Source organism: Loxodonta africana, chromosome 8 (genome assembly GCF_030014295.1).
Source record: "Loxodonta africana isolate mLoxAfr1 chromosome 8, mLoxAfr1.hap2, whole genome shotgun sequence".
NCBI lineage: Eukaryota > Metazoa > Chordata > Mammalia > Proboscidea > Elephantidae > Loxodonta > Loxodonta africana.
The window spans coordinates 27,029,155-27,053,264 of record NC_087349.1 but is presented as its reverse complement, the minus strand read 5'-3'; the positions used below and the strand labels follow the sequence as shown (position 1 = coordinate 27,053,264).

At 37.9% G+C, this 24,110-nt stretch overlaps 1 protein-coding gene across 14 annotated transcripts in view; it reads right to left on the bottom strand.

The window, feature by feature from the left end:
• The window catches only part of CADPS2 (calcium dependent secretion activator 2), a 614,350-nt gene that overhangs the window by 146,988 nt on the left and 443,252 nt on the right, over positions 1 to 24,110 (bottom strand). For 13 of the 14 annotated variants that reach the window (XM_064289767.1, XM_064289765.1, XM_064289774.1 and 10 more), the window contains 3 exons: positions 21,936 to 22,123; positions 8,198 to 8,299; positions 60 to 123 (listed from right to left, as the gene is read on the bottom strand). In XM_064289767.1, coding sequence (XP_064145837.1) covers positions 60 to 123; positions 8,198 to 8,299; positions 21,936 to 22,123 — 354 coding nt within the window. Of the gene's footprint in view, positions 1 to 59; positions 124 to 8,197; positions 8,300 to 21,935; positions 22,125 to 24,110 lie in introns of all 14 variants that reach the window. The other variant, XM_064289775.1, reaches the window with a different exon arrangement.

The window sequence follows — 24,110 nt, the reverse complement described above, 5'->3', positions numbered from 1 at the left end:
CTAAAATACACAGCAACTGAGAACACAAATAGTATTTATAAAGTAATGTTCAAACATACCCTTTCAAGTAATGAAAGCGTAGCTTTTAGAGCACCTTCAGGTCGTCCAAAGGGAAAACAATATCTTTAAAAACAAAAGAAAGAACCAAGCAGTCAAACACTTATCTCAGACCGTGAAATAAAATTTCTCTTGTATTACTTGGCATTATTGAAGAGGAACAAAAGGAGGTTAAAAGAGTATCAACTCACCCTGGAAAACTTATGATTTAAATATCTGAAACAATGAAGGTTTTTAAATGTCTACAAACTGAGATGAAAATGAAAATGTCCTAAAGTTTTGACAGTACATATCCTAAAAGAATGTAGTAAACAAAAAAAGAAGCTCTGGCTGGCATGAGAAAAGAGATAATTAAAACACATTCCCTAATATTTTCTTATTTGTTATTAAGCTCTCAGATAAAACGATTTCCCCCACTTTCTCCTACATTTATGTCTGGTTTAAGATGGAAATCTATGCCACAACTTCTAGGACAAATAAGATTTTGGCTTCCCTCTTGCGTGACATTTGCTGGTCTTCTCTCACGTCTAACTCTTCAACCTCCTCACCCAACACATTTAAACCCTCTACAGGTCTTTTTCGTACAGGTCTTTTTCCAGGAAAGAATCATTTATTCCAAATATTTTTAATACCATTCTGTTATTGTGTGTCGTTGAATCAAGTCCGACTCATAGTGACCCTATAGGGGAGTAGAACTGCCTCATAGGGTTTCTTAGGCTGTGATCTTTTTGGGGGCAGATCACCAGGTCTTTTCTCCCTTGGAGGCAGAGCTGCTGGTGGGTTTGAACCACTGACCTGCAGTTAGAGGCCAAGCGCTTAACCATTGCGACAGCAGAGGTCCTTTGTTTTCCTAACACACACCGACATCTCATATGGATGTTCTGAAATTAGGGTCAGAGGAGGCTGGGAAAGTGGGTGGGCTCCTCAGAAGTTAGTGGCCACGTGGTGCTAACAGGTTTATTGTTCTTTAGAAGGGAGTAGCTCTTTAGGTCACTTTCCACTTAACAAGTACAGTATGTCAGGGCCTCCTGGTCCAGCGGAGCTCTTAGCTTTGCTGAACCTGGTTCAGCAACACTCTCCCCATTCCACTCCACCCCAAGATCAAGTGCTCCAAGCTGCTGGGCTGCCCCATAGACTGCCACCTTGTTCTGACTTAAAAATCTTCAGAAGAATAACTTGGAAACAAGTTTCCTTCACGCCATGCTTTTTTCCATTATTCAGGGACTTAGCAGGCATATTTTCTCAGGCAGAATTAATAATGAAATTTTTTTTTTTCATACTGTGTTTGAACAAGTTTCCTTACAAACATATATGTAGGTTCAATTTGTTTTATGGGACCAAATTTTAAAGAAAAGAAAAAGATTTTCTCCCTTCCTCCCTTTAAAAACAAAGTAGTAGCTGAATTTCTAGTAGGGTTGGGTTTCAGTTTCATAAACTCTTCATTATTCTCAGATAAATGTAAATATGTGTCACATAAATCTGGTGGCTCTAATTTCTCTTCAGAATATTGTGCTTATTATTTTATTTACTGTTAAAAATTTCCTTCACTTACTCTTGTTTCCATGTACCCGTCAGCTACCCCCCGCAAAAAAAAAAAAAAAAAAAAAGCCCAACCAATTTATTTTGCTAGGGGTTTTCCTGTGCAATGGAGAGCAGTCACAAATTAGCAAAGTGGCTTTAATCATCTTGTATGCCATCAACCTTAATCCATGTTTAAATAAAACACAAATTGGGTTCTTGTAGTCCCCTCCCCCTGGTTAAATCTTTTCGGTGTATTTGCATAATCCATCCATTGTCTTTCCTATTGTTCATTTCCATTAACCTGTGGGGGACATATTTTATGAATGAAACGTTAGTTACCGATCCCCTGATTACTTACGTTTAGCATTTCAGGGCTCTGAGGTCCCACTGGGTATGTTCTGAATCAGCATTAGCTGCTCAAGATGTGTAAATAATTCAACAATCCTGAATCAATAAAGTACAGGGAACGACTACACGGAACCTTAATGAATCGTTATGAAACAAGTTGGAAAGGAAGGGAATCGTTTTCTTCTGTCTTTCAGGATAAATATTTGGGGATTCTACCACTTGATAGCTCTACAAAAGCAAAGCGAAAGGGAAAACCCTCAATTATCAAATAAAACTCAACCAAGTTTAATACCTAATCTGAATAAATTGAAGTTACCCTTATTCCCACTTTGGTTAATTAATTATACAGATACATGAGCTTATATATAGATGAGTCCTAAAATTAAGTCCTTTTTTTTTTCCGCACCCACTTTTAAACAGTTTTTGTTTTTATCAAAGTTATATATGCACACAATCTAAAGAGGAAATACTTCTAAAAGACTTTTTATTAAAAAAAAAGAAGTCCCCTGTGACAGTTCTATTTCCTTGAGTAATTTTCTGCTTTCCAGAAAACAAAACAAAACAAAAGCTGTTTTCAGTTTTTAGCTGATTCTTTGGTATTTAAATTTCATGTCTCCCAACCACATGCTAATATTTCTACTTCTTGATTTTTCAGTTTTAGATACTAACCTACTAACTTCTTGCTATGAAAGAGAAGCATGTAGCTTTTCCCGCCTTTTCAAAGTTTTATTTAGAGATAAATAAGTGACGTATGTCCCTGGGTGGTGCAAATGGTTTGCGCTTATCTATTAACCCAAAGGTTGGTGGTTCAAACCCACCCAGAGATGCCACAAAAGAAAGGCCTGGCAATCTGTTTTCATAAAAATTACAGTCAGGAAAGCCCTATGGACTCGTTCTACTCTGTTCCATAGGGTTGCTATGAGTTGTAATCCATTCCACGGCAATTTTTTTTTTAAGTGACATATGGTGAACGGCACATATTTAAAGCACAGAATTTGGTAAATCTTGACATACATATACACCTATGAAACCATCATTACAATCAAGGTAGCGTACGTATTTATGACTCCAAATTATTCCACCCCACTCCCAGGCAACCACTGATTTACCTTCTGTCATATATATTAGTTTGTATTTTCTGTAACTTATTAAATAAGAGGAATCATAGAGTATACATAACTTTATCTAATTTCTTTTACTCTGAATAATTATTTTGATATTCATTCATGCTGCTGCATGTAACAAAGCAGCTCATTCATTTCTATTGCTGAGTAGTAGTCCACTGAATAGAGTACACTGCTTATCCATTCCCCTGTTGATGGGCATTCGGCTTGTTTTCAGATTTTAGCTGCTGTGAACACTGATGCTATGAGTATTCATGTGAAGCCTTTGAATGGACATAAGCTTTTATGTTCTCTAGGAGAGATTTTTTTTTTTTTTTTTAGGAGAGATACCTATGAGGGAAATGGCTGGGTCACACTGATAGGTACCGAAATTTTTAAGAAACTGCCTATTTTCCAATGTGGGTTGTACCTTTTTACATCCTATTTTTTTTTGATCAACAGTGTATGAGAGTTCCTGTTTCTCACATCCATGCCAACACTTGGTATGTTCAAGTTTCTTTTTTTGTTTGTTTTCTTTCTTTCTTTTTTCACTTTAGCCGTACTAACAATAGGTGGATGGAAACCCTGGTGGCATAGTAGTTAAGAGTTTGACTGCTAACCAAAACATCAGCAGTTTGAATCTACCAGGCACTCCGTGGAAACCCTGTGGGTCAGTTCTACTCTGTCCTGTAAGGTTTCTGTGAATCAGAATCGACTTGATGGCGACTGGTTTGGTTTGGTTTTTTGGTAACAATACCTGCAAGTATGGCTAGGACCCCGGCTGGCACAATGATTAAGAGCTCGGCTGCTGATCAGAAGGTTAGCAGTTTGAATCCACTGGCAGTTCCTTGGAAACCCTGTGGGGCAGTTCTATTCTGTCTTACAGGGTCGCTATGAGTCAGAATCCACTTGATTGCAACAGTTTTTTTTTTTTTTTTTTTTTAATGTGTTGTGGATAAAAGTCCTTTTGGGGATGTGCATTGTGCAAATATCTTCTCCCACTCTGTGACTTATCTTTTATTCTCTTAAAAATGTCTTTTGAAGAGTGAAAGCTCTTAATTTCGATGAAGTTCAAATTAACAATGCTTTTCTTTTATGAATCATGATTTTGGTATTTTATTTAAAATCTTTAACTCAAGGACAGAGGGTTTTTCTCCTAAGTTTTTAAGTGAAGTAAGGATTAAAGTTAATTTTTTTTTTTGCATTTGGGCATCTAATATTTCCAGCATCACTCACTGAAAAAAATATACTTTGCCTATTGCCTTTGCATATTTGTTAAAAATTAATTGCCATATGTGTGTAGGTCTATTTTTGGGCTTTCAATACTACATTGTCTTGATTATCGTAGCTTTATAATAAGTCTTGAAATTAGGTAGTGTTAGACTTTCAATATTCTTTCCTAAACTCATTTTGGCTATAGTAAATCCTATGAGTTTCCACATAAATTTTAGAATTAGCTAGTACATTTGTACAAAATCTTACAAAGATTTTGATTGGTATTCCATGGGACCTGTACGCCAATTTTGGGAGAATTAACATCTTAACAATATTGAGTCTTCTGACCCATGAACATGGTATATCTCAGTTTAACTCCCCACCCCCCCCCCCCACCATCTGGATGACTTTAGTGTCTTTTTTTCTGCCTTATTGTACTCGCTAGAACATCCACTATAATTTTGAAGAGAAGTGGTCAGAGCAGACATCCTTGCCTCATTCCTGATCTTGGGTGGAAAACATTTAGTCCTTCACCATTAACTATCATATTAGCTCTAGGTTTTCAATAGATGTCTTTCACAGGTTAAGAAAGTTTTCTTTTATTCCTAGTTTGCTAAACGTTTTTTTTTTTTTTTAAATCAGGAATAGATGTTGGATTTTTTATATGCTCTGTCTCTATCCATTGAGATGATCATATGGTTTTTTATTAATAGAAATTCAACCTGTTAATAGGGTGACTTAGACAATTGATTTTCAACCTTGCCAACCTTGCCTTCCTGGATATAGCACGTTCATCATGAGGTATCATCCTTTTTATATATTGTTGGATTCAATTTGTTAAATTTTTGTTAGGAGTTTTTTTTTTTTTTTATCTATGTTTATGAGGGATATTGTTCTGGAGTTTTCCTTTCTTGTCATGTCTTTGGTTTGGTATTAGGGTGATGTTGGCCTCATAGAATGAGCTGAGAAGTATTTATTCATCTTCAATTTTCTGGAAGAGTTTACATGGATTTGGTATTATTCTTTCTTAAACCCTGGCTAGAGTTCACCAGTGAAGCCAACTGGACCAGGAGTAGGCCATTGGAAACCCTGGTGGTGTAGTGGTTAAGTGCTAGGCTGCTAACCAAAAGGCTGGCGGTTCAAGTCCCCCAGGCACTTCTTGGAAACTCTATGGGGCAGTTCTACTCTGTCCTATACGGTCACTATGAGTTGGAATCGACTCGATGGCACTGGGTTTGGACCAAGAGTTTTCTTTACAGAAAGGTTTTTAAATACAAGTTTAATATTTCTAATAACATAGGGACATTCAGATTGCCTATTTCATGTTGAGTGAGAAGTTTGATAATATGCATTTGCATTAATTGAGCATTATTTTGATTCCATTTTATCTTCATAGTTTGTCTTTTTTTTTTTTTAGCATTTGCTAAAAACACATCTTTAACTTTCAGTCTATCTTCAAGTAATATTAGATGCTTACAGTAGTTTCCATTTTTCCCCTATTGGCCTTTGTAACATTGTTGCCATACCTTTTACAACTATATGTTATTAGTCTGACCCTACATGGCTATTATTTTGTCTTAAACAGTCAATTATCTTTCAAAGAGATGAATATAATATAGTCTTTTATATTTAATCATGTATTCACCATGTCCATACTCATCTTTCCTTAGTGTGGATCCGTATTTCCTTCTGGTATCACTTTCTTTCAGTCTGAAGGACTTTCCTTAATTTTTTTTCATAGTTTAGGTTGGCTGATGATGCATTCTTTTGGCTTTTGTATGTCTGAGAAATTTTATATTTTGTGTTTGCTTTTGAAAGATATTTTTCTGAGTTTGGACTTCTAGGTTTATTTATTTATTTTTTTTTCCAGTAAATTAAAGATGTTGTTCCATTATCTTCTTGTTTGTATTATTTCTGAAGAGAAATCTGTTCTTATTCTTATCTTTGCTCCTTTATGTGTCTTTTTTCCTCTGGCTGTTATTCTAGAAGTTCTATTTGTGACTTTTTTATATTTGACATCTCTCCTTAACATTAGGGGACCATGGTGCAATGGTTAACCCATAAAGTGCTCCTTGGGAGAAAATACCTAGAGATCTACACTAAGCTGAAGCAATTACAGGGCTTACATATTTTTTTTCCCCATTCCTCAGAGATTACTGTTATTCATTGCCTTAAATTTAATGTCTTGAAAACCATTATTTTATGTATTGTTGCCCCCCATTTTTTATGACCACTTCTCTCCAACTCCAAACATACTTTTTGTCCTTCTTAATATCCTTCTATAAGGGTCGCTATGAGTCAGAATCGACTCGATGGCACTGGGTTTGGTTTTTGGTTTTTGGTATCCTTCTAATATAATAGCATCATCTTTTTGGGTTAGATCTAAATTCTGTATCTACATTATATTAATTATATAAATGTCCTCCACAGCTGAGACATAGTATACCTGTTGATAACCTGTTGCCTTCTAGTGGATTCCGACTCATAGCAACCCTATAGGACAAAGTAGAAGTGCCCCATAGGGTTTCCAAGGAGCAGTTGGTGGATTCGAACTGCTGGCCTTTTGGTTAGCAGCCATAGCTCTTAACCACCACCTACCAGGGCTCCAAGACACAGTATACCAAAAAACTCATTGCCGTCAAGTCAATTCTGACTCATAGCGACCCTATAGGACAGAGTAGAACTACCCCATAGGGCTTCCAAAGAGTGCCTGGTGGATTCGAACTGCCAACCTTTTGGTTAACAGCTGTAGCTCTTAACCGCTATGCCACCAGGGTTTCCAAGACACAGTATACTCCCTGAAAATTTCTTCTTTCAATATTGTTTTAAAATCACTGACTCTAAGCCCTTCATATTACAGATAAGGAAACAGGCTCTGAGTAGCCAGGCAGTGTTCAAATGGGTAAATAATAAGCCCTACCCTCCTGGGGGGAACATTAAAACCAAAAAACCAAACCCAGTGCCGTCGAGTCAATTCCGACTCATAGCGACTCTACAGGACAGAGTAGAACTGCCCCATAGAGTTTCCAAGGAAAGCCTGGCAGATGAACTGCCAACCCTTTGGTTAGCAGCCATAGCACTTAACCACTACGCCACCAGGGTTTCCGGGGGGAACATTAGATGAGTTTACTTTTTCAATAAGTTCACATAAAATGATTCCAAACCACATACATGCAAATGTCAGACATTCTGTAAGACATGATATTCTGATATAGTCACCTTTTATGAGGCCCAATAATAAGAGTGATAAAAGAAAATGTATTAGAATATTTCTGTTTTTAGGCATTTGATTCTGTTGAACTGTCTCTAATCAGAGAAAAATAAATACTATCAAATCTTTATCTTTCTCCCTGCAAATGTTTCTTAGTACCAATTACTAATATTTATCAAGCAAGGAACTCTGCTGGGTGCTATGGCCCTTGTTTTCAAAGTCTGTAAATAGAAGCATAAGTATTGACTTAAACAATGTATAACTATGTCAAAATTGACAAGTGAAGAGTACAGACAATAAATGCTAAAAGACTTCAGACTACTCTTTCCTGGAATAATCAAGAAAGGTTCCACTTGGAAGTGGACCTGGAGAGTGTCCTGGCCTGGAGGATAGAATTGAGATATATATACAGAGAGGTGAGTAGTCACCAGAGCTGGGGAAAGAGGCCATGCAAGGATAAGAATTTCAACAGGCAAGCCAGAAGTACACTGAAATGGATATTGTAGGAAGAATGGATTCCCTAAATGAGTAATGGAAATGGAATGGCAGGCTGGGTATCAGACCACAGAAAGCCTTTAACGTAAGCTAGATGAATTTGGATCATGCTCTGCAGGCAATGGAGGGAGGTACTGATAGTTCTTGAGTAGAAGCAAAAAGACATCATGAATCGTTTTAGGGCAGGGACTGGAGAATTGTGTGAAGTAGAAAGAGCAAATACTCGTATTATGAACAGAAAATATACCTGAAATGGCTTAGCTGATTTTCTAAAAGGGAAGAAAGTCTCTCTTTTATCTCTTCAAACTTTTCTTTTTCTTCCATTGAAACAGTTCCAATTCCATCAGGCCTGGGAAAAAAGAAGTCAGAACCAGTAATTTATATTAATAGACCATTTACTTTTATATATCATAGAACACAATAATGCTAATACTTTAAACTATTTTAATGCCAGGTTCACACAGGTACAATGAACTATATTAATCAGAATACTTTTCCCTGAAGAACCCAAATATTTAAGAAAAAACAGAGATGAGCTAGAATATACATATAAGTTATCTCTATAGAGAAAATTTATTGGAGATGTTTACAGTCATTTACTTCGTATTTTGACCTAGAATGAAAGAAATACGATTATTCTCTTTTAGACGGCCTTTAAGGTAAAATATTACAAAAAATATTTTCCAGATCTCAGAGAATAATGACTAGTCCTTGAAAATGGCAGTGAAAAGTGTTTTATAATGGTACCAAACATTTAACCAATTAAATGAATATCCCCTGAATGGGAATATTATAAAAAATACATTGAATGCAAGCTAAAATGTCTTAACCACTTCTCTTCCAAATAAAAATAAAGCTAACACGAACTGTAGGTTTAATTTGAATTGTAAGAAACATATAGAAATTTTGGATAAATTTAGAGGTTTACTACTCTACTGCTTTTTGGTATAAATATGTAACCATACAAGTAAATACAAACATTTGAATAAAAAAAATATATGAACAGAAGTTATATTTCTTTTCAAGATTTTTACAGTTAACCAAATATCCCTATGGAATCAATGCAAATTTCCATTATGATTTTAAAAGTAGCTATGAAAGCTTCACTGAACCTTCTTTTACTATGGTTAGGATTAAAAAATATAAAATATATCTAATAGCAGGGACTTAAAATTTATTCTGTATCATTTTAAACATTTATCTGTACAGCAACCATTTAAAATTTTGAGCATATAAATTTTAAATTTTTGCTTCTGTTAACCTAGAAAAAAACATTCATCTCATATTCCTTTCAAATCCTGTTTATATAGTTCAATCACAAAATGAGTCTTTTTCATTAAATGATAATTAACAACAATTATTTTTTCCCTTATTAGCTTATTTCTCTAAAGATTACATTTAAGTTCCCAAAGGCTTATGTATTATCATTCCAGTTTACCAACTTTTAATGTAAAATAGGTAGAAACAGGGATTGTAAAAAACAAGGAAAAACAAATGCATGAAATAACATTGCCAACAAGATTTTTATTTGATGCTCCCAATTATACACACACACGCGCATATGTGTATATGTGTGTATGTATATATCTGACACTTGTTAACTAGTCAATTAGAATCAAAGCAATTAATTTGAAAAGTTATACTTGAATCATACTGACATACAAAAAACCAAAAAGACCTCTTATTCATATCAAAGCAACATTAAATTCAAGACTTTTTCTCCAATAGAAAATAAATAGTTACTTCACAAACTTGTATGCTGCTGGAATTCATGCTTTGAAAACACTTCTCATAATTATACTATATTCCTAAATTTAGAACCATCAATTATTTAATTTGAGGTTCAGAATAATGTATCGATTACTTTTATTCCATCAGAAAGCATTTTCAATGTTAACTACAGACAAAAAAATGGCAAAATACTGTTTCCCCCCCGCCCCAGAAGAGCAATGCTAGCATAAAACTCAGCCTGCTACCTCACCTGACAAGCCCTGACACCGATCACAAAAGTACAGCTGGGGAGTTCTATACAAATCGCCCATTTGGCAATTTGGGCATTCAGACAAAAACTATAACATAATTACGTTATTACACAGACAGCAGTAAGAGCTCATACAAGAAAGTTGTGCGTGGTTGTATCACTAAATATACCTATGCAAATTGATGAAAAAGGCCATCGAACTTCTCTCTCTTTCCTCAAGCTACTTCCTTGTTAGAGCATTGTCAACACACCCTGGTGGGCCTCTTCTAGCACTTCTTGGCTCCATACCCTGCAATGGTGGCACTCCATGGAAAAGCCAATGACAATGGTCTACAAGCCCTCATAGTACCTCTCCTCCCCACAATCATTCAGTCTCTCTGATTTCACCCACACTCTCACTTGCCCTATCCCTCCACTCTAGCCACACTGGCCTCCTTCCTAGTCCTCCCACACAGGAGGCATCCTCCCATCTGTCCCAGGGTTTTTGTACCTGCTGTTTCCTCTGCCAGGCAGCTCTTCCACTACATAACATGTGGCTGGCTTACTAGTTTCTCACTGGGTTCTACTCACAGGACTCAGGGTTAGAGAGGCCATCCCTAACCACCTTGTATAAAGGTGCAATCCCCCACTCCCATAGTGCTTGACATTGCACATATGGCAGCCATCTGACATGTGATATATTTATCTATTTGTTGATTGCTTTCTTCACGTTGCATCCCCAGTGCCTAGAACAGTGGCTGGCATATTGCTGCTGCTTGATACATAACTGAATGAGTGATGTGTAGAATATAAAAATACCATTTATAACAAGATTACGTGAATTCATGAATTAGTAATACCAAATACCATTATTAATATATTTTCTTAGTATTAATATGGCATAAATTATTTGGAATCTTCCTATCATCTAACAGCAGGAAAAACAGGAAATTCTGTGAAAAGCGAACAGAAGCAGGAATTGTAGTTAAATATTCTGGGTAAAAATAGCTATCTAGTAACAATGGCATGTATTTATACTGAGCAGAAGATTTTAGTGTTTAGCTGCCATTTTAGTTATTAGCGAAATAGTTTATTTGAAATATCAAGGACAGAATTCTTCCCCTGAGTTAATAAAAATAAAAAGAATCCTGCATCTTTGACACTGATAAAAAGACAATGTAAAAATGTGTTTTTTTTTTTTTAACATAAAAGAACCAATTTTCTGATTTGAATGTTAATTGGGGTTTAGACTCTGCAACTGATAGTTAAATATTAAAGGGGCTCTAAAAGAGAAGGGTATTCTCAGGTATCAAGATTTGATACTTTCATCTTTTTCTAGGGCCTGAAGTTACTGACATTACAGGATTTTAATTAAAAAAAAAAAGAAAGAAAAAAAAGAGTGCTCTGTGTAAGAAGCATAAAATATGAACAGATTCTAAAACATGGTTTAATAGCAGCAGGAACAATTCTTTTAGTTATAGATACAATCAAACAAGGAATGACATGGAACTTCCTTCTGGTATTATCTAACCAGCAACTGAACACCAAGTACAGTACAGTTGTGTCTATGTTAATTATTCTTCAGATTCTTAAAGAATAGAATTCGTACAACAGAAACCTCTGCCACTGATGCCTGACAGTCTGATCTACAACTGCTGATGCGGCAAATTCTGTTTCCAAAGAAGGTCTCACACACGTGTGCACACACACACTCACACACACTCACAGACACACTTTTTTGAAAGGCAGATTCATCCCCCACCCCACCAAAAAAAAAGTTCATGAGGCCTACTCATTTAATTCCATGATCTTCCTCTATGAACTAGGGGAATTTGTAATTTGTGCTATTCATCAATCTGGCAGATGAAGTTATTTTAAAACAAGCAAACAAAACCCTTTATATATATTAGATGTCTTGTCATGACCATCAATTTGTCCTATAAAAAGTACAACATGGGCTTAAATTGTGAAAGATGTTTTTTGAAGACAGCTCAGGAACAAGAGGGAAAAACAGCATTACTAGTGCATTTTACATGGTCTCTGATGGCTTTGGGAGTAGATCAGATAGGATATTAGTTTCTATGAAGACAAAGGACAATATAGTTCATTAAGAAAGAACTAAGAAAAAAAGATACAAAACTGTGTAGCAGAGTCAGGTATCCGAGCAGAAGAGGAAACAATTATCGATGAGGGTATCTACCTGAAAATCCAGATTTGGCCCACCTGACACCTTCACTTTCCTGTTTGGATGGCTTAGATTTCACCTTTTATATTCCTATTTTTCCAGGATAATGTAAAATTTTAAAGGCCCACAAAAAGTAATAAGAGCAAATTTTTGCATGTTTAATATCTATTGCATCTGGGGAATTTTGAGTAAAGTGCACTTACTGGCTATTAACATTTTCCAAAACATAATTTGAGAAACAATGATTCTGTAACGTGCTCGAACAGACAGGGTTAAACAGCCCCAATTTTTCTCAAGTAATATAAATTATGTGATCCTTTTGGACATTTGAAGGGTAACCATGGTATGTTAAGGAGTCTGAGAAGGTCAACAATAAAGAAACCTGTTTAACTTTGCTAACCAGCATTTCCCATAATTATTTAGTCACGGGACTTCCCCACAATTCCCACTTAAAAAGCATCATTCAGTGCAGATGAGCATTTCTTGTACTCAGTAGGAAAGGCAGTGCTACCTGGATCTAGAATAATCGCTGTCCAAAATCTTAAAAACAATGCATATTGAGCATTTTATTTTATTATTGAATGAAAGCTACAAGATCTTCCATGGTTATTTTCTCAAGCACTTTTATCAGTTGGGCAGCTTCTAGATACTACAGTAATAAATATGTCCTGGGCCTTATAAGGAAACCCTGGTGGCATAGTGGTTGAGAGCTACAGCTGCTAACCAGAAGGCTGGCAGTTCGGATCTACCAGGTGCTGCTTGGAAACTCTATGGGGCAGTTCTACTCTGTCCTATAGGGTTGCTATGAGTTGAAATTGACTTGATGGCAATGAGTTTTTGGCCTTTATAATCTCTAGGAGGCAGCAGATTGCCTGGCATAGGGTGCTTAGGAAGCTTGTGGATTGAGTGAATACAGCGGTGCATAGAAAAGTCTGGTTAGGTTGACTAAGTAGACTTCTTGCTTATTTAAAAAAAAAAAAAAAAAAAAAACTTTTATTTTTCCCCCAACTCATCAGGTAAGTTTGCTGAGCCTGACAATTTGGTGGTCTGTTGTAAGAGAAATTTTGCAAGCAATGAGTGGGCAAGTGACAAAGTTCATGGTGCTTTTAAGTGTCTTACAGGCTTCATCTCACCTGCCCTTTCCTATAAGGAATGCAGGACATCTTTACTTCCTCTAAGAGTGAGGAGAGAGACACCTGGAGGGTGGTAGTTCTGATTTGTCAATTCTGCCTCCAGCACAGCATGTAAAAGCCACTTTGCACTTCATATATTTCCCACCAATATCCATTTGTGAACAGAATGGAAAGGAGAGGAAATCACCGCATGAGAATAAGAAATGACAGAAGATGATGAGGGAGAAAACAATAATCTCTTCTTATTTCTGTTTCCTAACCTATAATACCCCCTATTGTTTGAATCAAAATGATCTATCATTTGGACGGTCATATATCACATAAGCCATGTCCTTTTAGTTCTGCAATTTTAAGTATCCAGAAGGAGAAATTAATTCCACTCATTCTCTTTCATTGAGATAGAAGAAACAGGTGTTCTATGAAAAAATATTTTGAAAGTGAAATTTTAAAATCATATTGTCTTCTTTTTCCAAAACACTCCTTCCTCCCGGTCCTTTTCTTATTTGAATCTCTTACAACTTTCTATGTACTTTGGAAGTTTTTAAGAAGAGTAGACACACTTTTACAGATAAAGCAATAATCTAACTATAAAGATACAGATAGATCTTGGTGACTCAGCTTTTGTTTGAGGGTGATGAACAGGCCACGGATGAAGGTGTTTGATAACTAGTCTTTCCTGGGGCCGAACGACCAAACAAACAAAAAACCTTTTGGAACTAATCTAAACTAAAACTACTGCCACACACAACTCTGTAATTCAAGAGCAACAAAATCCCAAAAGGGATTGTCAAGGTCTTGAAAAACAAGGGAAGTCTGAGAGACCTGCAGATCAGAGGAGGCTAAGGGGATATGACTACTAAAGGCAACGTGAAGTCCTAGATTGCATTCTGGAACAGAAAAAAGCCATTAGTGGAAAAACTAGTGAAACCTGAAATAAAGACTGAAATTTAGTTAATAGTAATATACTAATATTGGGTTCTTAGCTTTAACAAATGTACCATGGTAAGGTTAACAACGTGTGATATGCAGATGATAAAACCTTGCTTGCTGAAAGTGAAGAGGACTTGAAGCACTTACTGATGAAGATCAAAGACTACTGTCTTCAGTAGGGATTACACCTCAATAAAAAGAAAACAAAAATCCTCACAACTGGACCAATAAGCAACATCATGATAAATGGAGAAAAGATTGAGGTTATCAAGGATTTCATTTTACTTGGAACCATAATCAACACCCATGGAGGCAGCAGTTAAGAAATCGAATGACGCATTGCATTGGGCAAATGTGCTGCAAAGGACTTCTCTGAAGTGTTGAAAAGGAAAGATGTCACCTTGGAGACTAAGGTGTGCCTGACCCAAGCCATGGTATTTTCAATCGCATCATATGCCTGTGAAAGCTGGACAATGAATAAGGAAGACTGAAGAAGAATTGATGCCTTTGAATTGTATTTTGGCAAAGAATATTGAATACACCATGGACGGCCAGAAGCAATGATAATGAGACTAGATCTCATACTTTGGTCATGTTATCAGGAGGATCAGTCCCTGGAGAAGGACATCAAGCTTGGTAAGGTAGAAAAAAAAAAAAAAGGTAGACGGACAGCGAAAAAGACCCTCAATGAGATGGACTGACACAGTTGGCTGCAACAATGGGCTCATGCATAACAACGACTGTGAGGATGGTGCAGGACCGGGCAGTGTTTCATCTGGGCAGTGTTTGGCAGCGTTAGATGACACAGGTATGTTTCTGAAAATTTCTAGTAGATTAGAAGAACTACATGGTGATCCAACTCAAGAGCAAAAACTCTTCTCCACAACTAAGTGTAGATGCTAAGAAGGTTCCATGGAACCAGGTTTAAGAAAAGCGCACTATCAGAGGCTTAGCTCTTTTTTCTGTTCATTGTTAAAGTGAAATATTCTAGCGCATACTGAAACATTGCCTTTCCCTTGCCTCTTCCTCAGTTATTGACCTAGAGTAGGCTTTTATATTCAGTGGTTCAGAAAAAGATATGAGTTGTTTGGTGTGAATAAATGGTGTCAAGGGAAGACAGAGGGTCACCCCAGTGACTAATACCTAAGTTGCAGAGTCTGACTACTTATTTTCCTTGGATGATGAGGTCCTTGGCTCCTGTTCTGGCCTATATTTTCGCCAACTCCCAGTAGGCTCACAGTGCTTTCTAGCCACTCTGTGGGGTGGTGGGGTGAGGGGAGGAGGATGTCTTCAGAACTTCACCACTGCTCCTGCCCATGATCATGGACAGTAGATGAAGTGAGGCTTTTCCAGTCCCTTCTCTCTGCTTGCAACTTGTCTGCAGTGTGCTGATCTGAGGCTGACATTCTCAAAATTCGCCTGAGTACTCTCAGTCTTTTACAGAACAACCCCGAGAGCTTATTTAACTAATACACTGTATATAAAATACTACCACTTGATATATAGGTAATACTGCATCATTTACAAAGTGTTTATATCTTTTCATTTGACTCATTTAGAAACCATAGTAGGTACACAGCGTGGTTGTTATCACTCACAATGAATAGGTGGGAAACTGAGGCTCACACAGATTAGGGCCAATTGGTCCAAATCAGATAGCTCATGAGTAGAAGATCCAGGACAGGAACACAGATGTTCTGACTCTGAACCCACAGCTATTTCTAACCCACCAGTCTCTCTCTCTGGTCCCCCTCCCCCCTTTTCTTGGTTTGTTTTGTTTCGTTTTGAAAGACATACTAACCTTGCTTCAGGATTGAAGTAGAGATTGGGTAGGCTAGATGCTATCACTAAAAAGTCTGCAGAGGCTCTGATTAACGCAGATCTGAGGTGGCTCTGTAGTTTGATAGAATCAAAAAGGATCCCTCAGTGCTTTAAGGCCGTCTGCCTCTTCTGTCTCTGAACACACATGGTATGTAGGAAGAGTCCCTGGGTTGTGCAAATAGTTATACGCTAGACCACTGGCTGAAAGGTTGGCGGCTCAAACCCACCCAGTGGACCTTGGGAGACAGGCTTGGTGATCTGCTTCTGAAAGGTCACAGCCTTGAAAACCCTCCGGGACAGTTCTACTCTGCACACATGAAGTCACTATGAGTCAGGATCAACTCGAGGGCTACTAACAACAACAAGCATGTAGGATGAAATCTGTTGGCCACATCACAAAACGATAACCTTGCTTATGACATTTGACCTGGTTGCCCACCTGTGCCCAGATTTATAATTTGTGTGATATTTATATACTTAACTCTTAAAGGTCATATATTCAAGGTTAGAATTAAGAAGTGGTAAAATTTTTTGATGATCCTGTCTGATGTAATGATTTGTGATTTTACTAAAAAAAGCATTATTGTCTCTAAAATTAGAAGCAGGAAGTTGAGGCACAATTTCTGAAGTGACAGGCAAAGGGAAATGTCAGCATCTGTGAAGACAGGGGTATGGTGGTACAATTGTTTGGCTGATGTCTATTAAGGGTCCCTACCACTCTGTGATATATGACCTGGAATGCAAAGGTCATAGGCATTACTTTAGAATGAACTATAGTTCTGTCTGTCGGACTTCTGTACCCTGCACTTGAAAGCTAGCATATCTGAGCTGGCCCTTGTCAGGCGTGGAAGAGCTCTAAGGTGGCCCTACTAAACCATAGAAGAGTAGGTGAATACACTGCGGATCTCACGTTAAATTGAGACGTAAAAGCCATTTTGTGATGCTGCTTTAGTTTCTCCACCCTCAGCCTGACTTACAAAACCAAGATGTATAACCACACACATCAGCCTAGAACTTTGCCCCACAATGCATTGTCTGCAAGAGTCTCTTTTCTCCTCCCTGTCAGTCCTTAGTGGCACTGCCGCTGAGTAAGTAGCTGTGTTATTCACGGATGTGTGTGCCTATCCTCTTGCAGGAGTGTGTTTGTTTCTGTCCTTGACGCACTTTTTTTCTTTCTCCCTTTCTTTTTCTCTCTCTTCCTCAGTCTTAGCACCAGCAAGACCTTTTCTGTTTAACTCTATTCTTTTATTCCTGAAACACTCGGAGCGCTATTCAGAGAAGATGTGTCTCCACAGAAGGAATCCGCCTAAAGAACTCAACGCTGTGTAAAAGGATGTGCTCCTGGAAAGATTTCAAATCCACACAGCGCTGTTGCCCTTCACTTAAGGCACTGACAAAAGGCGCTCTTTTTTTTTTTTTCCTTTTGAGTTTTTGACAGAGGTAGTTCAGATAATGAGCAAAGCGACTTTCTAAATGTGTGTCTTGACAGATGTAAAAATGACCATAAAAAAAGGTGATGGCAAACACTGGAAGAAAAGTCAGACTTGACATCGACAGTACTTTTAACAAAGGTCTGTATAAATACCAGATGCCACAGAGATGGATGAGAGAAGCACATTTTCCCAAGGGGAGATTTCCAAAACTTGGATAGTCACTAGCAAAGAAATTAAGAGTATAATTATATATACACTGAAATATTTCTACTTAGTATAATGTATCATAGCCCTGAGGAGCCCTGGTAGCGCAGTGATTAAGTGCTCGGCTGCATGGTCTGAACCCACCCAGTAGTTCCGTGGGAGGAAGACCTGGTGATCTGCTTCTGTAAAGAGTACTGCCTAGAAATACCCTATGGGGCAGTTCTACTCTGTCACACGGAGTTGCTATGAGTCAAAAATCAACTTGATGGCACACAACAATAACAACAACAACAGCAACATTATAGCCCTGTTTACTTTCCTCCTCTCATAATTTATAGCCTTGTGTTGTGTGACAAAGGAAAACGTTTTAGAATCATAACAATACTTAATACCTATACAGTATCTGATCATGATCCGGTACTTTCCCATTAGTATTCTTGCCCTTTACAGAGTACCATTTTAGAGAAAATAATAGGTTTACAGAATCAAAGTAACTCCGGCAACCTATAGATTCAAACCAGGCTGCCTCCCAGGTGGTGGCAGCAGCTCCCAATTGCCTCAGTAACTTTCCATTCAAATGTGTCTTCAGCACATAAATTTTGGGGGTGCATTAGCTAAATTTCCTACTTAATGTTCTCAATTTAATTTTACCTTTTTGTAATGATCACTAAAATAATCTGACCATAGAATATTCCTTAGGTTTTCTTTCTCACTGCAACCATGTTATACTTGCCCATTTCAGACAGCTGCCTCACTTCGCATGCCAATCTTTGGATATCCATTCCATTGGTCAGGAGGAATTAAGACAGAGCCAGGAGTTATGTGACAGTTTCAGTAGAAGAGCCCCTCACATTGCCTATCAAAGATTAGCCATCCTGTTCCCCTCTGCATTACTCACCCATGGTCGCTGAGTGCAGAGGGTTTAGCTTGGGATAATTGGAAAACTATTACAATCTACAACATTCTTCTAATCTCCAAACAAGGCTGAGTTACTTAATGAGGTGAAAGCCTGAATGGATTCTGAGACTAGAGTCAATCTTGTTTATTGTGGGCTGAATGGCAGCAGTGGGGATGTTAACCAATATTTATTGTGAACCCACAATATGCAAACCAAAAAAAAAAAAAAAAAAACCCATTGCTGCTGAGTTGATTCCGATTCATAGCGACCCTATAGGACAAAGTAGAACTGCCCCATAGAGTTTCCAAGGAGCACCTGGCAGATCTGAACTGCTCATCTTTTGTTTGGCAGCCATAGCATTTAACCACTCTACCACCACTGTGTTAAGGTCTGCAAAGGATAATAGATGAATAGGAACTAGTTTTTGCCTTCAAAACAGCATCCTGTAGAACAGAAATGTGTGCATGTGTGCATGTATGGTTACCATATATGCATGGTAAAGGTCATGAGATAACTACTGATAAAAAGGTTTTAGTATTTAAATGACTTAAAAGTCTTCATAGCGAAGTTTTGTGATATTTAACTTTTCAAAACTGGGAAAAACAACTCAGTCAACTGGCATGACATAGTTCATAAAGATAATATTCTTCTTTCTAGTTTGGTAAGTAGTATCTGGGGTCTTAAAAGCTTGTAAGCAGCCATCTAAGATACAACTATTGGTTTCTACCAGTCTGTAGCAAAAAGGAATGAAGGAAACCAGACTCAAAGAAGAAACTAGTCCACAAGACTAATAGCCCATATGAACCACAGCCTCATCTAGCCTGAGACCAGAAGAATTAGATGGTGCCCTGCTACCACTACTGGCTGCTCTGACCAGAGACACAATAGCAGGTCTCAGACAGAAAGGTAGAAAAATGTCGGACAAAGTTCAAACTCCTAAAAAAAGGCTAGTCTTACTGGACTGATAGAGACTAAAGGAACCCCTGAGACTATCGCCTCAAGATACTCTTTGAACTTTGAATTGAAGCCACTCCCCGTGGTTACCTGTCATCCAAACAACACATTGGCTTATAAAATAAACCCGATAATACTGTGCTCCCCTTTAATGATCAACTATATGAGACTAAACAGTCAACATTTACCCTAAAACAAAGACGAGAAGTTAAGGAGGGGCAGAGAAGCTAGATTAATGGAAACAACAAAAACAATGGAAATCATGAGGATGTTGATACATTGTAAAAAATGTAACTAATGTCATGGAACAAGTTATATAAAAATTGTTAAATGAGAAACCTAATTTGCTATGTAAACTTTCACCTAAAACACAATAAAATATTAAAAAAAAAACTGGGAAAAAAAGATATATTTCATAGAGAATAAATAGTTTAGCCAGGGTAAATTATGTGGAGGAGAATACCTTGGAGATAAGACTGAGTTGATAGACTGGGCTGATGTTGAGGAAATTGTGATTCTATAGTTCGTAATCTGCTTTTAATTTCAAAATCAAAGGGGAATTACTGAAGGTAACTGGTATGATAAATCTGTAATTTTAAGGCTGATTGATAGACTACAACAGGGAGAAAGAAGCAGTAAACAACAACAACAACAACAACAAAAAAACCCATTGCTGTCAAGTCGATTCTGACTCACGATGTCTAGGCAAGAAAAAAATGAAGGCAAGTGTTACAGTAAAAGCAATGGAAGTAGGAAAAAGAAAAATTTGAGGGGTATTATGGAAAAAGAACATTTAACATGTCAACAAGTTGGATCTAAGTGGTAAAGGAAAAGGATGATGAACTTGATTTTACGCAGGTCAAGTTTAAAGTGCCAGCAGGAACATTCAAGGTACCAATGGTAACTAGAGATCTGTAGTTTAGTAGAACTGGGGTGGAATGATCTGTATCTAGAGAGGTCATAGTTGAAGCTGTGGAAGGGGACAAGATCACTGAAGTGGAAAAATTCTCAGAAAGAAGAAATCAGTTTCAAGGACAGAGGCCAGGAAAACACTATACTGTACGTAGGTGTCAAGAGCAACAGGAACTACTGGCAAACGTGTTAAAAAAAAAAAAAAGGAGGTGAGCCTAGAGAGTTCTGGTCAGGGCTGACAAGCAGCACTTTAAGAAGCATGGGACCCTGGATATTCCACAGCACTGACTTTTCAAAGAGATGAGGAGAGTGAAACCCAAGAACAGGCTACTGGATTACAATATCAGGCAGGCCATTTCCAGAAGCCCCATTATGAAAGCGAGGGGCTAGAAGCCAGACAGAAGGAATGGTGAAAGAAGTTTGGTTCAGTAGATAAAAAAAAAAATGATGGAATGGTAGCTTGGCCAAGTAACAATACTGAAGGAAATATGAGCAGTTAGCTAACTTTTTTTTTTTTGAAAACTCAATATTGTAAGCACTTGACATATATTGACTCAATCATCACTACAATTTCTAACTTATAAGAGAGACACCATTATGTCTTTCTTATAGATGGGGAAGCTGAAACGCAAACAGATGAAGAAACTTGCCTGCCATCACATAGTTAATAAGTATTATTTTGAACCTACGTTGTCTGAGTTCAGAATTCCTTGAGCACTATGCTATGTTTTGAGGCTAGGGTGCAGCTTAGGAAGGTTTGGGGAAGCCATAGAGGGAGAGATGGAGTAATGATTGAAGCAAGGTCAAAGGGGATGGAATCAGGGGCAATTCTTTTATGGGAGGAGCCCTAACATAGATTCCCTGGAGACCAGGATAAAGAAATAGAGGGAGAGTTGCATGGAGAGATTTTTAAGCCCAGAAGTGCACAGCTGTGTGCATGTGTGGGTCTATCTTAGGCAATTTTTTGTTGTCTTCATAAAGTAAGAGATGAGGTCACTGGTGGAAAGTACTAGAAGCAGGGCTTGAGATAAGGGGATACGTGTTCCTAAAGTATAGGTTAGGGAAAGGTCTCAAAGAAGATGCTTCATAAACCCCGTTATTTGTCTTTTTTTTTTTTTTTTTAATCAATCAGAGTTTTATTCCACCATGAAAAAGCAAAGATCATTAGGTATACGCAAACCTATTAACAAACCCCACCCAGGCATACACACGCATCACAATATAAATACATATTGATACTTAAGCTGTGCAGACCCGAGTAGTGGGTGACACATAAAAACCAAAAGGCAGTTTCTAATCTCATAGATATTGTCTCTCTCTCCGTCTTTCAAGTGGCTTTAACATAAAAGAGAACCTTTTGTGCAGCCCACCTAAATCAACAGCACATTGATGTACATTTTTCCTTCGTGGGTTTTTTTTTTTTTTTTTCCCTTTTGCAAGAAGTGTTTGCTGTTTAAAATCTGTTACTAGGTGACAATGGCTAAGCACATTTTTTTTTCTCTTTCTTCCCAAGTCAACCCTACAAATTTCACTGTGCGTTTGCAAGTAAAAATACCTGTTGCCGTGCACGTGAGAGGCGCAGAATGCAAAGCTGTAATGGAGCAGGGTTGGGTCAATGACAGCACCGTTTTCTGAATGTTCCATCAGTTCTGTAAGGTAGCAGAGATGTCTGTGACAGCCTCTCACACCGTAACGGGCACAGTACTCATCCAACACAAAGACTTGGCCAGGGCTAAACCAACCCTGCAAAAGAAAAATAGTAATAATTTTTTCTTTCTGTACTAAGATTTTCTTTTTGTAGACACCTGCAGGCATCATGAGCAGCAGCTCCATGAAACAGTCTTTGGACGCTGGTATATCACGTCATTTTCAGAAGAGCTAATATCAACTTTGGAACTGTTTGGGACACTGGCAACCTAATACTAGTCTTGCCGTATTGCCACAGCAAGTCAGGGGAAATTGTTCTTCTCAGCTGCCCTTCAAACTTAGTCACTGTGTCTAAATTGTCAGTTATAAAAGGTGACATTCCAAAAACATTTCATTCTCTTTATGAATCAATTAAAAAGAGAACGGTAGAGCAGACACTATAACTGCAGTTGCCTCCTAACCGAAAGCATTTTACAAAATAAAGAGAAAAATTCCGTAAGTCTAGCAGTTGTATACATGGATAATTCGGGCCCTTAAATCTCTGGGGTATTTTTCTCATTCTGTTCGTCTTTCTGTGGCCAGTATAACAGAGTTCATGCTTTACAGTAGTAGCACCTGGCTTCCTGAAGAGAGATGTTCAGGTGTACACGTGGGTACATGCATGAATCGGGGGCAACCTGGTTGGATGAACACTGGAGGACAGCCTTAGGTAGAGCTGGGCTAGAAAATGTTTCCACGCATTATATGGATTAATTTAAGATAATAAAGAAAGGAGAATGGAGAATCATAAAAGGGGGCAGCGTAATCATGCAAGAGGACATCCAGGGTCATCCTGCCTCCAACACTCTTTCTAATCACTCCATGCTTGCTTCCCTCTTGTATGCATTGTGGTGGTCTTCTCAGACTCTATATCACACATGAGGACGACTGCAAAGTCCAAACAACTCCTTTCGATAATTCAGTACTAACCCCACTGAGAGGAAGCCAGGAGGAAACTGTCCCTTATTGATGTTCACTCTAGGTATGCTATCCATGGACACATGTCACAGGGCTTTGTGACGTAAAGTTTGAGCTGGATCAGGCTCAGACTATACAATTACATGTAGAATAATAGGTACTTAGTAAATGGTTTACAAAGGAATCGTCAGTGTGATCATGGCAGTTTAAGTTGTTTCATTTCTTCCTGTCTATTTTTTTCATTGAAATATCTCTGACAAGTGGGGAGCACATTCTGTCCAAAATCACATTGTAAAGAAAATGTAACTTTGTTGCCTGGAGCTACTATGTTTGGTGGCCAAGAGACTAAAGCTGTGATAGAAGCAGGCACATGCTGGTCAGAACAATCTCAGAGGAATGGCCTCTGACAATACAAGCAAGTGCTTGGAAAGACATATATGATTCACTGATTATAAAGTTTAATCCCCATATTCTGAGGCAGCAAGCTTTCCTTCTACATATAAATTACATTTTTATCCCAAGTTTCAAACCATAACAGGTAGCAGTTTAGCTACATTACCTAATTCCTCTTTTTTTTTTTAGGAATTTAAATTATCTTCTGAGGGCTACATGAAACTAAAGCTTGCCTCTGCTATAGAACTCACTGCCATCACGAGACTCCTAACCCATGGGGACCCCATATGTGTCAGAGCAGAACTGTGCTCCATAAGTTTTTCAACGGCTGGTTTTTTGGAAGTAGATTTCCAGGTCTTTCTTCCAAGGTACCTCTGGGTAGACGCAGACTGCCAGCGTTTCGGTTGGCAGCTGAGTACATTAACAATTTGACCACGCAGGGACTTTTTTACTACAGCCATATTGTCTACCTCACTGTTCCTTTCTCCCATCATTTAGGTTGCCCTTCTAGGAACAAAAGAGAGAAGCACAAGATATCAACAACCAGTGAGCAGAACGTGAAACTTAAAATGTCTGTATAAAAAAAAAAAAAAAATCCACCAAACCCATTGCCATCAAGTCAATTCTGACTCTTGGTCATGTGCTATACAGGACAGAGTAGAACTGCCCCCTAGAGTTTCCAAGGAGTGCCTGGTGGATTCGAACTGCCAACCTTTTGGTTAGCAGCCGTAGC